Here is an 18425-nt window from a genome sequence, read left to right on the forward strand (position 1 = left end):
TCCCTGTAGAGTATATTACACAGAGGACACAATGTATCAAACAGCATTGTGCCCAGTTTGTGTATTTTTATTATTTTTTTTTCTGCAGCTTCTGCTTCACTTAATCATTAATCACAATACTGCAGGTGTCGGGGATGGGGCAGGGATTTCAGATATGGAGCGGCTGCAGATTGTTAATGCGAGCTCAGGTCATAAAGACGGCTACCCAAGGTGACGAGGTAAGCGCCTGCCCTACGGATCCCTCGCAGTTCCAATCATGACTTGCTGCTGGCTGGAAGCTGCCGCAGGGAAGCCTCGGGGCATTGCAGCCCAGTGTGGCGCAGAGACAGGAAATCAGGGCTCTTGAGCTGGCAAGCGCTTCGGCACACAGAAGAGGAAAGGAAACCAGAGGAAACAGTGTCTTCTAAATTTTGTAAAATGTTTTTTGAGAGGCAAGTTTCTGTTGCATTTCTGAGTGGGCATATGGTTATATGGTCCTTTATCCTATACAGTCCTTCTTGCTATTACTGTTGTTGTAAATGGTGGTATATCTGGATGTGGAACGAGATGGAGAATAAGCCATTAGATCTTTGCTTCAAATGAACTTGTACATTTGATTAAAAAGAAAAATAAAGCACTAGGCGATAAGCAACCAAAAGCAGAAGGAAGCCATTGGTCCATTATCATCAGGCAGTATGTAATGTTTAATCCATATAGTGTTTAAAGATGAAGGTTTGCAAGAATGCCTCCGTGGTTGCAAAAATTACCTTTCACTAATCTCGCCACCATTTTATGAGGCAAGGGCTTTCAGTTGATAGGAGCATGCATCATGGCTCCCTCCTGGAAGAGAATCAGGAAAAAAAAGCCTCAGTGCTTTTCTGGTCGTGTGAAGCTCAGTTATTATTGCAAAGAGAGCACTAATTAATCTATACTTAGCTCAGGGAAAAGTCAAAGGCACAGCTCATTCTAAAATGTGATCACTCACAGCTATTGGTAGCTCAGATATGTGCAGCTAAGCAATCAGAATCTCGATGCAGTGTTAAAGGTTTGGAATGGCAGTCCTCGTTTTGTCAAATCTGGTATAGCAGGCAGCCACTTGGCTGTTTCATCACATTTTCCTGATTCCTAACTGAAAGCTTGGGAGAAATAGCCTGTAATCCCCTGTAATTGAAAAAGTAATGAGGGGAAAAAATATTCATGCCATACGCTTGTTGACTGGTTTTTGGAATTACCAGGCCATGGTTATTGATGGCATTAGGCTAATACCCAGTATAAAGATTTCAGGACAACTTGAAATAGGCTGGCTGGACAAAACAGTCTGTAATTCTGTAAAATCCCAGTAAAGGTTCCACTGTGACCATCAAGTCAAGTGAACATGGGAGAGTGATTGTATTTACTTAAGATTTATTTTTTATTTGGCCATTTGCATTTTGAGAAAAAATTTGTTTCCATACCGTAGATATCTTTATATCTCATGTATGCGAGATATTGATTATTATGCTTCTGTAATAGGTGGACCAGCGGGCATCTGATTTACGAATTTCAAATTGAGGTACAAAAATTAGAATTATATATAAAATGGATTGACAAGGAGAATAAAACTGAAGAGGAAGACGAAGGAAAGAAGGAGCTCCTTGAACACCTCTGAGATATAGCTTCAATCCTTAACCTGTTTTTACATTTAGTTTTCTTTTTTTTTGGTGGGTGTCTTTTTGTTTTGTTTTTTTTTACTTTCTGTGTAATGCATGTGAGAATGACTTGATACAGAAGGTGTTATTTACCTAAATAATGTTAATTTTAATAAGGGAGATGATCTTAATCTTCAGTTCTTCAATTTGAGTTAAAACTGAAATAGCTTGTGAAACTGAATTATGTGAACTTGCAACTGGTTAATATAATTTGGCTCTTCTGTTTCATATCACAGGTGCTTATGTCTATTACCTGGTGGCCCTAGTCCAAGAGTGAAAGTACTAAATTCTCCTTTGACCAGTTTTCTCCCATTCAGTTTGGATAAAGGCAACGGTATCCCTGGACTTAGAAATACTGAAGCAGAGAAAAGATAAAAACTCTTCCCTTTTTTTCTTTAGGTAACACAATTGATAAATTCATTTTTACAGAAACAAATTGTCCTTTTCTTCTCTGTCATCTTGCCTTATGTTTCACATTGAGTATTGGTGTTTCTGAACATTTGAGCCAAAACCAACCAACCAAACAAAAAGGTTTACTTATCCTGCGTATTTGCATTATATTAACAGAGCAGATGTTTTATGACAGGAAATGAGTCTTTTGGGTCTGTTGCTTTGCCATTGCTCAGGTGCTGTGCTTTGCTGTGGTTTTATTATGGCATTGACCAGAAAAAATAGTTATGTGATGAAACTCCTTGGTGGGGCTAGCTATTAGATATGATAGCTAAAGCACACTGATGCAGCTCTCTATTCAAACATTAGATATAAAATATCTGTATAAAAGTAAGTTGTGGTGAATGCGTCTGATTATAGCATAAGGAAATAAACTAAGGGTATGTTAACTACTGGGTAAGTAAATTAAAATAGAATGAGTTAAGGGATCAAACGGGCATGACAACATACAAAGTGAATTCCAGTAATTGGATGGTGCCAGTTGCAAATTAAATGCATTTTTCACAGGGCATGACACAGTTTTATTGGTGTTTCTCTGTAAAAGTCCAACTGTGCTTGGCTAAGAGTTTCTCTGGTTAAAGTGATTGAGACTTTTAATAGTCTTGGATTAAAATCAAAGTGTATTTTTTTAAACAAGTTGAATAAAATCGATATCATTTGAATAAGGAAGAGATACATTGAACATTTCCTGCATCTTGTTTTAGGCCAGCAAGGCACCCCACAGGGATAAATTGTACAAAGAAACCCTACTGACAATACAGTTAAATGCAAAAATGCTTTTATACAATATCATTAAGAGATACGTAAATCACCAGGATTTTTTTAGTGGAAAAAAATATTTGATGATTGTCGATAAGTTATAATGAGTCAGCCTAATAATTTACATTTTCACTATATACTAAAATTGCATAAATGTAGTTTTTCAGACCAGATTCATGCACTTCAAAATGAGTTGCTGTGCACTTTGTGCCTTTTTGTGTTCTAAATATTGTTCTAATTCTGCCTTCTCAAAAGAGTAAAAGTAACTTCCCTGACTCTCAAGTGCAGTTTAATTCCTGTACTTTATACATTCTTATACACTATTGATCCATAAAGACTAAAATCTATGAGGATGTTCTTAAGCTGCAGGCCTGTTAAAACCAGTGAGAAAATTATGAAAGTCTTCTGACAGAAGTCATTGCTTAAATGACTGGCAATTTCATTTGCCAACTAACCAGGGTAGGCTTAAATCACTAAATCAATCATCACAGTAAGTGTCCATGTAGATTTTACTAGACTAGAACAAATGCAATGCAGACTCTCAAGGTCATTTGATGTTGATGTTACAAAGATATTGTTTTCATATTCGATCATGGTGCAAGCATTTTGTGGAATGCTTGCTGTGACATCCCCTAGCGTTTTGTAAATGAGAGACAAGAAGTAATGCATTTAAAAAGTCAAACTCTTTTAACAGGCTTAAAATATTCTTTTTTTATGGAACAGAAATATATGATTGAAATTTTATAGATTTGTATGAGGCTGAAAAGAAGGACAGAAAAAAGCAGTTTTGGACATGATGTATTCCTTTCAGACTTTGTACAAAAAGACCCAGTAAAACATGGTACAAGCTGTGACCCAAGTTAGGTTGGCATATTTTTTCTTACGAGTAGACTAGAAGGGGAACTGCAACTGTAAGAATAAGTAAGAAGGAATTGGCATTGATGAGTGCGTTTCAAATCACAGTGATGGTAAAATGTATACAGTAGCATGCAAAACCTCCAATTCACATCAAAATCCCCAGGTATGCACAGCGTCATATTCTCCAGTTCAAAACGAGGCAACCAAACTTCTGCTGAGGCAAAGCAGCTTTATTACATTGTAAAGAAGCAGGCGTGTGAATACATCTCTTTTAATCCAGTAGCTCTTGACTTTGGGTTTTGCCAACAAATACAGCTTACTTGTTTACTCTGTGTGATCACGTTGGAACCTTTCTGTGGTGAAATGTCTGTTTCACAACCTGTACTTATTCGTTCGTACATCGCAGTACATTAGTCGTTACAGTGACTAGTGAGCAGGAAGGGCGATACTGTCAATTCATTTATTTTGTTATTGAGATTTAATATCTCGTTGGAAAATTGGGACTGCAATTCCCCTTTCATGGTGCTGATGAAAGTGAGATAACTACTGTTTAACGAATAACAGTATCTTAGGAGTTGTAGTCTAGGAACGCATTTAATATAAAACCCTGTAGTTATTTAATGGGATTTTGGATCCCTTACAATTGTTTGGCAAATGTGAATCATATTTAGGACTGACTAGATGGGTTCCATTTAATTTTATGTATAAGAAAATCAGCAAGAACAAAAGCTATCCAGGGAAATTTTAGATTGTAAGCACTAGGCATTAGATTGTGGAACTATCTTTACCTGGTCTTTTCAGACCAATATTATATATAATAAATGCTACAATACATTTTTCATTTTGCCTAGCTATTGAATTTTTGTTGTTTACTGGTAAGTCTCAATTCCATTGTAGCTTTTTTGAATTATAGGGCTATACCAGAAGATAAGATGTTTCTTTGAGTGATAAGCGATTGCTTGAAGCTTTCTTTTTTCAGGCAGTACTAACACTTACTGCACACAGTACATTCTGTAATATTGTATATATAAAGCTGATATCAAAGAGAGACATGGATAGTGTGGAAATAGATTAAGGGGAAGCGCTGCACTGATAAAGCTTTAGCCAATGTTTTTATACAGAGTGTTCATGTATAAATGGCCAGTGAGGATCTTATTAGTCTTTCAAAGTATTGAATAAAAAAGTGCTTGCACATCCTGATACTATGTATATATGATTGGTGGTAGGCCTCTAGGTATCGCCTTATTTGGGGCAAGAAATGGTAGTTGCCACAATATTTTTCACTCTCAACCTTTCATTTCCAGTGTCTAGAGCGAGATTTAGCCATACTGCGTTTGCTTTCGAAAAAGTGTCAAAGCCAAGCTGAGAAAGTAGAATTTACTTCACTTGTTCCTAAAACTGAATCAGAGCAAGGACTGCTGGCCGTCTGCCGATTACTTCTCACTTGGTCATAGCATTGTCTACTCCCAAGAAGTGTTTTACATTGCCATTCCACTTACTTATGCTGTTTATTACAGTAAAAATAATGGTTGTACAAATTGGTATCAGTTTTGCCTCCAAACAATAGGTTAAGGTTTGTGGAAGAGGAAAGGAATTTGCAGTGCATGCATACATTTTGCTATTATTGCAAATCGAAAGATTTTTTCTGTACCTGCCTCTATTGCCAGCTGATTTTAGAAAAACTTGGGCTCCTTTGTATTTGAAAGTGAAGACAGGCATTTTACTGTCTGGTTCAGACATTTAGTAGGCAGACAGAGCTGTGCTACTATCAGTTAAGGATTTGCCTTTGGTATTAAAGTCAGAAAGATGACATTTGCATTAAGCTGATTTGGCAATTGTTTTTGGCGCCTGTGATCATGTATAAATAATAGCTGCTGAAAGGCAGGGAGGTTGGGAATATTGACGGCTCAGTGGGATAACAAAAGTGTAGACCCACCATTGTGTTCAGAGGTGTTCTTTCCCTATCGATTTTAAAGACATGTAGAGCACAGTCATGGAGTGGAAAATGAGAGTCCTGTCGTTAATTGTCAGGCCTGTCAATACTAAATTGCAGTGAACAGTGGCAAGGAGCGTCTGCAGCATTTGTTTTGATTTTCTCTGAGGGCTGCACTCTGTCTCAGAGTGATATACAGTGGAACAAGTATGCAGTCTCTTATCCTTCATTAATAACCCTTCTTTAATTAGAAAGTGATTTATAGCTGCTGCTGGGTTTTCATTATGATTTTTCTTGTAGTCAAATTTTCGGCAAAAAACAAATTGGGATGTTCAAACTGTCATGTAAATGCCACTTCTTGAGTATTAAATAATTAGCATAAAGTAGCTCTTGTATGACAGCTTGTAGTCCGCTGGGAATTTGTTCGTCACAGTAAGAATAAACTATGCTTTCCTCTCATGTCTCTCCAGACTGATCGTTCCTCTAAAGAAAGGCAAGTACTTGTATTTTTAAGTTATACTAGTTACTAGTGAAAAAATATGTATTGGATAAATTCAGGAGATTTTGGCTCTTAGTAGTATTCTGGGGAGATAACTCTCAGGCTTTGTGACAGATTTCATTTTTGTACCTGATTATTATTAACCTGCATTTTCCATTGATGTTGGATACTCCTTTCCTGATTGGAAAAATGAAAAATGAGAAAATGCTTACTGATCCCAAATAGCTTTGGCTTCATAGAGGCCTTTTCTGTCTGATTAAGTAAGAAGTTACATGTTTTGAGAAATAACTATGCAATGAAAGCCTTTTCTTGTGCACGTGAAACAATGCACAAGAATAAACCTATTACTTGTTCCTATATATTTAATAGTCTGTTAGTTGTTGTATTAGGAGGTACTTCGTGGCCCTCAAAATTATAAACCACACGGGACCTGTGACTTGTTTAGCTTGCCCCGTATTACATTAACTCTTGTGCTTCACAAGTACACCAAAATGTTAGTTTATATTCAGATCTTTTGGGTGGTTTTTGATGAATAGTCATAATAATGTATTAGTAACTACATTCTTAATTCTACGGTCCAATTTGTATAATGTTGACAGTGTGGCGCCTTTCAGAATAATTGCTGTTGGGTATAGAAAGTTAAAAAGATCTATTCTAAATGACTCAAATCCTGCTGTTTTATGCTAGCTGTGATCTCTCTGCAGGACTGTAGTCAATAATTGTATTTAATAAGCAATCAGTCCAAGCGAGAAATAAAACTGAAAGCAGTGCCATTTAGTTGATGTTCTATAAACCTGCTAAGGAGATTTCCGTTACTTGTGACTTTATTTAGCGATTAGTATTGCATTGCTTGTGTTGCTAAAAAAGAATGAAATGGGGTCCATTAATCTACGTGTTACTGAGAAAGCTATACTTCAGACTGGGAAGAATTACTCAGCTTGCTCACCCACATATTCCATTCAGATAACACTGGTAAAATCATTCAAGTTCCCGGTTCTGAAATTAATTATAACTACTTGCACTTTCACATCAACATATCAATATTATACACAGAAAGGAGCGCTTCCTAAGCTTGGAGATCTGGGAAGTTCAGAAAAAAACGGCAGTGATCTAAATAGAGAAGTCTAGAAATCAGATTCTATTGATTTCCCCTTAAGCATCATGCATTTTGTGTTTGATTTATTCTGAGGAATAAAGTATTTCAAAGGGATTTGAAGTGCTTTGTGTCTGTCGGGCTTCATACTTAGCTATATGCCTTAACCCGCAGCATTAATCTATATGTTTTAGATAATATGCTTTCTTCATGTTGAATTTAAACAGTGCTAATGTGTCCATAGTACCGTATACATTTCAGTAGTAATGGAATTATCCAGTCCCGTTGAAAAGTGGCCAATTGGGCTATAAACTGTATAATGCAAAATATGCAATTCTCAGTCATAAAGTGGCACCTCCAAATAGAAGTGTTAAAGCATTTTTTCTTTAGAGCAATATCAGAAAAAGCAATCCATTATATTTACAAGGAACAATGTAATGCAGTGTTTTTCAATTATTTTGTTTCTGAATATGAATTGCAAAAGCTACAGAAGAGACGTGATGAGGTACCGCTGTCTATTTTAAGTCTGCTCCACAAGGTAACATTTAAGGATCTTTGTGCTTTTGTTATTGAAAAGAGGACGCTAGGAAAATTAGAGCTGTTTAATATACAGTTTATACTCTAATGCTCTGATAGGATAGACTTTATTTAGCTGTTGCTACATATCATAATACTGTATGCTATCTTTACTGAAGATAGCAAGTGAGCCCAGTCTTGTGTGTAAACTAGTGTTGAGGAAGAGACTTAACTGGATAAAATAAATTTCAACATGCATTGTTGTTCAAAAAAATACCTGAACCATAAACTTCAGACTATGCTAAGATTTAAGTTATCAGTACAGCCAGGAAGTCCTTAATTTGTTACATGTGTTTGAAGTAAACCCTTCATCATTTGCTGTGTTTAAAGATTTAGTTAGAATTTGTTTTTAAGTTAAGGGTAAATCTAATTTAATCAAATTAAATATCAAGGTCACTGCCTTTTCATACCGGGCTGTTTAAAGTTTCTTTTTGCCCTGCTGGGTGCTGAACAACAGTATTGGAAAAGAGGGTATTTTCCATAATTAAGGTTGTTAATTATGGTTCATTTTTTAATTGATGAACATTCCCTGTGGCAGTTAAGAGAATGTAAACTAGTATCCTGCTGGCCAGACTGATGGGGCTTCACACAAGTTCATAGTGCTAATGAGACCCTCTTTCTGCTTCTGTGTTTTTTGGGTCAGCAATACCAAATGGCAATGTGTGAGCTGACCTCAAGTGTAACAGAGATTTAGAAGTCAGTTCCTAGACTTCTCTAGTCCTGGATGGAATGTGTTTATGAAAGCTGGATGACCTGCTGTCCCATCAGTCCTTTCCTGGACTCCCAGCAGTTTGTAGGGTTTGCCAAGCAGTGGTGTGGAAATGACTGAGCAGCCCCAGATTTGGGTGGACTGAGTCAGCTATCCTCAGCCTCTTTAGCAGTTGCCTTTGCTGGTAGGAGATGCACCACTGCTCTTATCAGAACTAATGTTTCCATGATGCCCCATTTCAAGAATGTGTCAAAAAAGCGGGAGCATTATACACAGTTTGTAAAAAGGACTAATTCCATGGCTACATTATGGAGGATAAGTCACAGAAATATCGTAAAGTTATATTATAGTGGTTGTGTTCTGCAGTGTTTGCAAAGAAGAATGAACCATCATTTTCATGGTTATTGTCAGAAATCCAAACAAGGAAATGACCTCAGATTTGAGATTTTCTGCCCAGTGAAATTTACAATGTTTCTTTGTGCAAGCAAATGTATGAGAGATGCACGAATAAACATTGTGTTCAAGTGCACTTGGGTTGGCAGGTTTTCTTGGTAAGCTTGTATATGCAGAGGCTACCCAGAGTTCTGCGTTATCATGCAAGTGAAAGGTGGAATAGCTGTGTTCTACATGTGTGCATGGCAGCTGATGGGGATGCCTCAGCATGTAGATATCAGCACTGGAACAGTGTGTTTAGGAGGAGAACTCTATGGAGATGATCCTGCTTCATCTCAAGTGCAGGATGCCTCTGTAGACATCTGCCATAAGAACAGAGTAACCTTAACTGGTGTGTAGCACCTACAAGGTGAGATGATGATGGCTGTTTATTATTCAGTGGGTTCCATACCGGCAGGACTCATTCATTTATACAGGAAGTCTTATTGAATTCAAAGTGGAATAGGTTGTGTTTATGGAAGGGGTTATTGCATTGGAAAGCAGTGTAATGACAATCATTCTGGCTCATCTGAAACATTCGCATAGATTGCTTTTTTTTAACATGACTTCTGTGCCGCTATCAAAGCGCTTAAGCTTTTGTGAAGGTAGCAATAAAATGTGTTCATAAATTTAGACACCGCATCAATTTTAATGCAAAAACTTTTACGATTGCATCTGATTAACTGTCCAGAATTATTTTCGCCTCCTGTGTTGTTTTCTGTTCTATTAGGTCTTTTTCTGTTCTGCCAACCTGTCAGATGCAATGGACAAACCTACATTAATTACAGTTGCCATAGCGCCACAGGATCTGACCTGCGCAGATTTAATTGTGACTTTTCTGTCTTCTTCACTTTCTGCAATATGTCTAGACTTGATTGATTTGAATAATTAAAATATGCCCAGATTAGACATATAGAGTGTAATGCCCCAGGTTAACATTTAGCAATAATCAATATTTTTGTTGCCGGCATATTTTATCATTATTACATTTATAAATGTATGTTTTAAATCTCTGATGCTTTTTTTAAAAACTTTTAATCTGTTCTTAATTTTATGGAACATTCCAGTACTAATTTGGGTTTGCTTCATTTTATTCCTTTTCTTGTCTTCCAAGAAAACATGAAATTGCTGCTGGCAAGCAAACAGATACACTTCCAGACGTACACATAAAATTAATGATCACATACTTGCTGTGCTAACCCTTTTTGAAATTGCTGCAAGTTATCATCTCTTGTTAAGGTCTGCAAATAAAGTAATGAGAAAGAATTGCCTTGTGTCTAATCTGAGCAGCCCTAACTGCCCCTTTGCGTTTTTCAGTCCACGCTTTCACGGATTCATGGGGTGTCCTCTGGAGCACTGTTAAGAGAGAGATGTGCTTTAAAGTTCGCAGCCGAACCCATAAACCCCTGTTAATGTTGAAGTGTATAAAAATGAGTAAACAGTTTACCTGGAATTCAAACCTCGCTGGAGCTGTGCTGATGAATGGCACTGTGCATTCCATACTTCACACAGCCCTTCTCCGTTTGACATCTTAGCAGTATAATTGCACTCACAGGGAAACACTGATCAGGTTGCGCTTGGCCAAGCAGTTTTTAAAATCCAGCCTAAACAATTGCAGTGACACCGAGTGGAAGTTAGGGACAAGAAGAAAGCTTAACGAAATATTTCATTAAACAGGAACATTGCTAATTGTACACACTATTGCTCTCTCGGTCTCTCTCACAAACTCTTTACGTCTGGAGTTTGACAGAAAAAAATTCAGTGTAAAAAAACCCATTAATTATAATGACAAGGACTAGCAAAATAAGCTAGTCTACAGCATCTATCCTTTATGCTTGTTTGCTCAAAACATCTTAAGAAAGATTAAAAAAGTGTTATTTAGGTTCTTCACCTGGATCCAGCAAAACATTTGCTGGTAACTTTTGATGCAGAAAAGTAATATGAGCTATTATTTATATGAAGAGGGATAAAAGCTTTTTAGTGTTTGCAGTCTAGTGCTGTATTGTGTATTTTAGGGTAAAATGGAGATTGCTGTTGCTATGAACTAATTCAGCATCAATAGTAGTATACAGATAGACCCATAAGGTATGGGTACGCATAGGTGCCACATTTTCAAAACCTGTATTGGATGGGTTAATTTAGTTTTGTTTTTGTGATGCAAGTGTGAGTCAGGGTAGTTCTGTTCTGCTTTATCAGAAACGGGCTGTGGGGAAGTGTAAGAATGGATTGTTCATGGTACTGAAGCCTACAAACAGATCAGCTCCTGTTCTTTTTTGTCTTCATCTCAGCTCCTGGTTTCATTTTTTTCTGCTTAAAAAGAGGGTGGTAATGAACATGAACCTGAAACAGACATACTTTATTTACAGGAAACAGAGAGAAGCTTTTAAACAGCCTGGGTAGAGTCCCGGCATTCTAAATAATAATAATATACTATATAAGCTTCTGTGTCATTTTATAGAGCACCCAGCCTGACCACCCTTGTGGCTCATAACATTGTCAAACCTTTTGGTTAATTTTCCTTAGGACTTGGTGAAACAAATACATTGTTTTGTGTATTTCTACAACAATCAGTGTATTTGGTTGATGGAAATACTGTACATAAGTCACATGAGTCTTAATCGGAACTCTACCACATTATATTGAACAGCCTCGACAAGGACAAGCTCAACACAGAGCAAGCAGAAGCACAGCGGAGACGTGTAGATTGGCGTTATGTACCATGCAGGAGGGCCTTAGGCAGACACTCAAGCAGAGGGCTGATATTTATACCTCGTCTAATGTGTTGTTGAGAAAACTTGACAGGTCCCGCATGTTTCCATTACTGTTTTGTCTCCAAAAGTTTTTTTCCTCACTATTTTATTTGTGTGTACAACACTTTTTAACCTTATTGTCATTTAATTAATCTGCTTTACCATTATTTTTCCCATTATTGTCATTTGTTCTTAAGATTAATATAAATGTTCTATAGCCATCATCGTAATGATGAGGGATGCCCATTTTTACATGTTGCCTTAGGCTCTGCACTGTAAGTTTTTAACCATTGATGAGCAGTGACTAAAGTAAAAAATACAACGGCCTTGCAGTCAGAAGACTCTTTAAGTGGGGCGGTGAGACACACTGTTGGCAATTTTTCATCTTTTCATTTTCAAGGGAAAGAAAACAGTGATTTCTAGGAGTGTTTTTCTTGCACCTTATATATATTTACTAAGAAAAAATCTTTTATCGTCAAAGTAGTGATGTTTATGTTTTTGCAAAGTGACCCCGACCCCTCTTCCAAATTATGATGCATAATAATTGAACTGACTGTTCAGAACTGTACATTTTGAAAAGCAAACTTTGTAATATTCGCCATATTCTTTTTTTTTTCCGGACGTATCCTCTGTTTTAAAGGATAGAGATAACCATTAGCGTTAGTGTCAGAAACAGGGGAAAAATTACATTTGATTCTCAAGGCTGCAATTTCCTCTAGATTGATTCAATTAAAGTTTGAAACGAAAGGTTGGAGCCATAGTGAGTCTGAGTAAGAACTTGCTATTTTCTCTGTTTCTCTGAGTTAATTACCAATCTGTCACTCCTCTCATTCCCCAGTGACAATAATGTAAGGGATCTTCAGATGATTAAATTGGTCAGGAGCCCCTTAACCTTTAATAAGTAGTAAAGGAAAATAACTTCATGCTAATTGCTTTAAGCGATATTGCTTGCTGGAAAATGCTTCATAATCCTATAGTGGAGATGTCTAATTTAATACAGCTGGTGCTTCATCCTGAAACATATCCAAACAGAATGCTGCCTTTTTATGTTTCAGAGTGGAACATATTAGCACCCCAGAAAGTAATAATATTGTGATTGGAATACTATATTTTTATAAGAAGCAGACTCTCTGACTTGAAATGTAAGTGGTGTAAGATCAACTGGAAAAGAAATATATCTATTTTGTAAGATCTTCTGGAACTATGCACCTTGTGAAACCATTTCCTTTCATTTCAAGAGAGCATTTCTTAATGGGTGAAGGACCTGTTTAAAGTATGGATGGACAATATATCTGTCAGAGTTTAATGTATTATACCAGTGATAAAATCTAGACTCATTCTTTCGGGGACCCTAGTTCTGTACTGCTTATCAGACGGAAAGAATGCTTAGTTGTATGCCTTCTTCCATTTTGTTATTAGAACTGATTGAGGGATCCAGATATTGATGCGAGTAAAATAGAAATATTGACCTGTCTGCTCAGCTTCTAGTCAGAAATATTTGGCAAGCTTTGTCATCAAACTGTGTTGCTAGGGATAAACCTGAACAGAGGGGTGAATTTCTTGTTAGAATTGTTCCTCGGAGAAACTTCTATTAATCTGCTATTTCATCCTAATCTCTGTGTGTATGTATGGGGACAAGCAGTGATTCTTATTTGGAGTGGTGTTCACAGTCTGGGCGCCATTCAGAGTTGAAGGGGAATATTGCTTTTCCCTCATTTCTGAGATGGAAGCTTTAGGGGGAACCTTTTAAGTTTTGAATTTGAAAATCAAATGTATGTATTAACTACTAATATTTCAAGCATGATAAGATATTTTGTCTAATGTAGACAACCTTGTCACCTTCTTTTCTCCAGGGCCCGAACCATACACAGAGATTTGAGCAAGGAACTTGGCCCCCAGTTGTGTTATTTCCGCTACATTTGCAAAAACATACTTGACAGAATAAAACGTAACAGGCTTTCCAGGGCAGGACAGCCAGCATTTGCATTCGCAGCTTGTATCCAGTGTTGCATTGCATGTTATTTCAAACATAATTACCCTCTATTAAATCAGAACAGGCCTGGGTCCTGTTTAAAAATTAAATTGGTGCAGCTGATTAGAGTTTCAGATAATCAGAAATGCTCTTTGCTGCTTCTTATCACAGCAAATTGTTTTCACGCACACCTTTGGTGCCTTTTATGTTTTTCAAACACGATTTTTAGCAGAAGAAAAGGAGTCGGTTTGTCATTTAGAAAATGTCAGGCTTGATCCTAGGTGACCAGCACATTGTTGTATGTTGAAGATGGGCTGTGAGGAATCAGATAAATTTCTTAATATCTGGAAGGAGGACTTTTGAATCCACTGTAATCCTAACAAAGACCTCCCCTCATTACTTTTCTCCATGGGGAAGTGAGTGTTATTGCAGCTTTGCAAGAATTACAGTGATCCATACCTTTTTGCTGTAAGCTGGCAGCGGGGATGGTGTACATAAGTCGGGCTGTGCGCTGCACGGTTTGTTCTTTTCACAGGATTTTTATCCTATTCAAAGCTTTAGCGATAACCTTTATGATAACACAAGGAATCATAAAAGAATGGTAAGAGTTAGTGGGCTAATATAGTACAACGCAGAAAGCAAGTGTGTGCTCACAACGGCCTCTCAACGGAGCTATTCTCAGCACCAAAAGAAAATATTTGTTGCCTTTGAAGTCCAATTTATAGTAACAATTAAGGGTTTAAAACTAAGAATGTATAGGTACACTTATATCTAAACTGTGCTTGTTCTAGCATAGGCAGTTTATTTCTACAGGATGTTAAAGAACAAGCAGTACCTTTCTTAAGAGTCACTCACCCTAAACTCTAGCAGGTATTTGCATGTAGAAAACACTAGCAAGCTGTTTATGACTTGTTCTCAGTTATTCAATATGTGAGCAGAGAACAGATAGATTTAACAGTTAGATCCATGCAGTTTTCTGGCTTGAGCCTCAATGTTTTATTTCTCAGGCTTCAAAATGAAGTGTCTGTGTTTTCCCTTACAGCTTACACTGTAAACTATGAGACTGTTTTTCATCTGACAACCACAGTCTCATCAGGTCAAGTTGGAAAAGGTCAGCGAGAGCTGATGATTGGCATAAACTCAAGTGGTTTTCAGATCAAAAGCTGTGGTCTAACCACACAGTTTTGGTAGAGTACAACAGACGCCTGTTGTTAGAAGGTTTTATCACATTAATGAGAAGTGCTTCTGCCAACATTCTTTGGTGGGATATTATACTCCAGTAAAGAGCGAAAGGCCTTAAGCTGCTGTACTCGGAAATCTGTGTCATAAAAGCTCTTTTTGCATGAGCTCAGATCATTCTAGAAAACTGTGCCTCTGTCGTAGGTTAAGTCAGAAGATCCCTTGAAGACTAGCTTATTTATTTTCAGTTTTTAATGTTATTGTTATTTTGTTCTTCAATATCAGGGCCAGCTTTTAATATTAACCAGACTATAGCATTTACATTAGCCCTAAATAAAATTAATAATGGAAAAAAGCTATGTTCTTGTAAATGTCTGTGAGCTGCTCAGTTTTAAAGAACACAGAGAAGGGGATGTAAACAACAATACTTGGTCACAAATGTGCTTGAACTATGAACATTTCTCTGTTTTAATGAGCCTCTCCTTCAAAAAAAACAACAACTGTATTAGTCATGTTGTACCTCACTATGAGACATTGACATATTTCCTACTGAATGTCCTGTCTGAGCAAAATAAATAAAAATGTATATCAGCATCATCAAAAAGCACAATACAAGTTTTTGTGGGTATTTCTTATTTCCTTATATATTATAATTTGTTATTATATAATTATTATAAAGGTAGTTTGTTATTACCTTATATGTTTATATGTTTATATTACCTTATATATGGTCATCTTGAGACTTTCAGTGGATTATAATCACATTTTTTTTCTTAGTAACTAATGTCCCCAAACATGCTTAAAACAAATGCTATGTTTTACTCTTAGTAAATTAGTAAATCAGTCTAATTTAAAATCCGCTCCCAATAAAATAACCAGTTTATGTGATTAAATATATTTTTTGCATGCAGTATCCAGCGACAAATTTTGATGTAATACATTTTCACATTAATGTATTTTTTTCCATGTACATAACCTGGATATTAACAAAGATCAATAATTCTGCCATAGAATTCTGGCAGATTATTTAATGCCATTTAGCCAATTGTATTTTCCCATATATCTTTGTAATAAGTAGAAAAAATATCTACTGTATATGCTATTAGTTCCAAGCCAGTATCTTTCCCATTCGTAAGCCATAGTGCATAACTTAAAAATCTCTGCACATTGTTGATATGATGTTAGAACGTTGTACCATACAGAATGAATGAATGTCAGTGAAGGTTGAACTAGCAATCAAATTATTACAGATTTCTGAGTGAGCGCTAATGGTCGGAGGTAATGTGATTCCTATACTCTTGTCGACAAGAGGTTCTTTCTAGTACAGCTGGAGGACGATAATGCTTTAATTCTGTTGAAACTGATTAAGTCAGTTGCTCACTTAAGTTTTTTTTGCATGAAGAACTACTTCTGACTAAAAAAAAGGATGTTGGTAAAATGTTAACCATTTAGCATGTTTACTTTCTTCAATGTTATTTTTCTTAGCCTTCTCCATGTATTTCTGGTTGCATAGATGAGATAGTAACATGATATTCAGTTTTTTGAGTTTTTAAGCAGTACACCTATATGAGTATCATACAATTACCAATGGAAATATATTTCCAAAGGAAGGAAATAGATTTGTAGAGCAAGGCTCCAGTGAAACCAGGGTGGTGGTGGTGGTGGGGGATATTAAGTTTTACTGAAGTTTTTTTTTTTAAACGTTTTCTTTGTTTTACCTCTCTCTCTGGTGTAGATTTTGTTTTCGCAGTTTGTGACCTAGAGGTTGACATCAGCTGTTAACTAATGCACATTCTCTCTAAAGAAAAGTTGCTGTATCTCAAAGTGAAGTTTACTAAGGTCATTCTTTGGAAACATTTGGAAACATGTCTTTCTCATATTAAATGTGTTAAGCAAAGTAAAACACATTTTCTCTCTATTATTTATTCGTATTCTTTGAAGAAATATTTATCTTTTACCTTCTTGAAAGGTCATGAATGGTTTGGGCTTTTTGCTGGACTTATTTTTTTGTGGTGATAGTAGTTAGCTTCAAAGAAAGGCACACTTGACAATGCATTGAGCCTCTGGCTGTATAATATCCTGGGGGCATTTTAAAAAAACTAATATACTAAAAGAGCAGAGTATCAGGCAGTGACCTTCAGGATTGCTAAAAATGGAATTACAGGGTACATTCTAATGTCAACACTTACAGTGTACAGTACATAGATGGATTTCAGATTTATATGCACTGACATACCATGGACTGCAGTGTGCTTCTCGCAGTAGATTTGGTACATGCTTTGGAAACTAAAGAGGAACTTAAACATTGGTTTACATTATGAGAGCAAAGAAAGAAAATGTAATACCTATGGGAAAATAACCATTACTGGATAAGAAAAAAAAAAAAGGATTTACCCCATAATTTATTTGCCCCTTGAGAATTTATTAACATTAGTTAATGGTGCAATCTATATAACTGTCAGGAGAGAGGGGTTGCTAAAATGAAACAACGTTGAAAATGGTAATAAAATAAAAGCCTGATGTAACTGAATTAGAGATTTCACTAAAAGCGTGAGGAAGAAAAAAGGTTGCTTTTTGGAGGCAGAAAAGCAAGTCAGGGATAAAATGTACAGTTTCTTTAGAGCAGCAGAGTAGAACTTGCAAGGTTATAGTTTGTGGCAGTGACTTGTTTTAAACCTTTCAGAATGTCCCCCCAAAATGTTTCTGATAATGAAATGTAAGATTATATATTACACAGTAAACCATAACAGTTTATTTTACAGAAAGCATTTTGTCTTCAAGTCAGTGATTTCATAAGGAGTTGCATAAAAGTAGTTGCCCAGTTAAATTACTCACCTTCTCATAAGTCTTGCCTACAAATTACGGAGCTGTTAGCACCCTGATGACTTGGGTGAGCTGCAGTGCATTCAACAAATGTTCCTGCTTTGACAGTCATTATTCGTTGCGATATTCCTATACAGGTTGCATGTAGCCTCATCTCTTTCTCTCATTTTGCTCCTCACAGGTGACAGATAAATCAGTAAAAGCATTTGCTGAGCACTGTCCGGAGCTGCAATTTGTCGGGTTTATGGGCTGCTCGGTTACATCCCAAGGGGTCATTCACCTTACCAGAGTAAGTACCAGCTTGGAAATGGCTGTCATTTGCACCTGTAATAACTGTCAGAGCTGTCTCTTCAGACATCTGTACACTAATTGGGAAGTGGAAAACTGGACCGAAGCTAACATCTTCTTTCTAGAGTGCGAAGTCATTCTACCATTTCAGCCTGTTGTTTACCCAACAACTGATTTTAAAAATCAGTGTGATGAGTTGTATACTGTTACTGTTTTAAATGTAGTCTGATTGATACTGTCACCACCTTTGTTTATTTTTAGGTGGTTTCAGAATTCTGTTTTTTTACTCTTTCTCTGTTTTAGCATCCACTTTACGATAAAAAAACACTTGCAAGTGAACCTTTTGAAAATGTAAAAAAAACACATTCTCTTTATGTATGAAAATGTTTGTTTATTTATTGTTATGAGCAGAAGCTTAAAAAAAACCTAATTGGATT

General features: G+C 36.5%; 1 protein-coding gene across 1 annotated transcript in view; it reads left to right on the forward strand.

Annotated features, from left to right (window-relative positions):
• fbxl17 (F-box and leucine-rich repeat protein 17) overlaps positions 1-18425 on the forward strand; it is a 316022-nt gene that overhangs the window by 82547 nt on the left and 215050 nt on the right. Inside the window, exon 6 of the mRNA XM_088911430.1 lies at positions 17882-17989. Within this exon, the coding sequence (XP_088767556.1) occupies positions 17882-17989 (108 nt within the window). The remainder of the gene's footprint in view (positions 1-17881; positions 17990-18425) is intronic.

Source organism: Atractosteus spatula, chromosome 3 (genome assembly GCF_055471065.1).
Source record: "Atractosteus spatula isolate fAtrSpa1 chromosome 3, fAtrSpa1.hap1, whole genome shotgun sequence".
NCBI lineage: Eukaryota > Metazoa > Chordata > Actinopteri > Semionotiformes > Lepisosteidae > Atractosteus > Atractosteus spatula.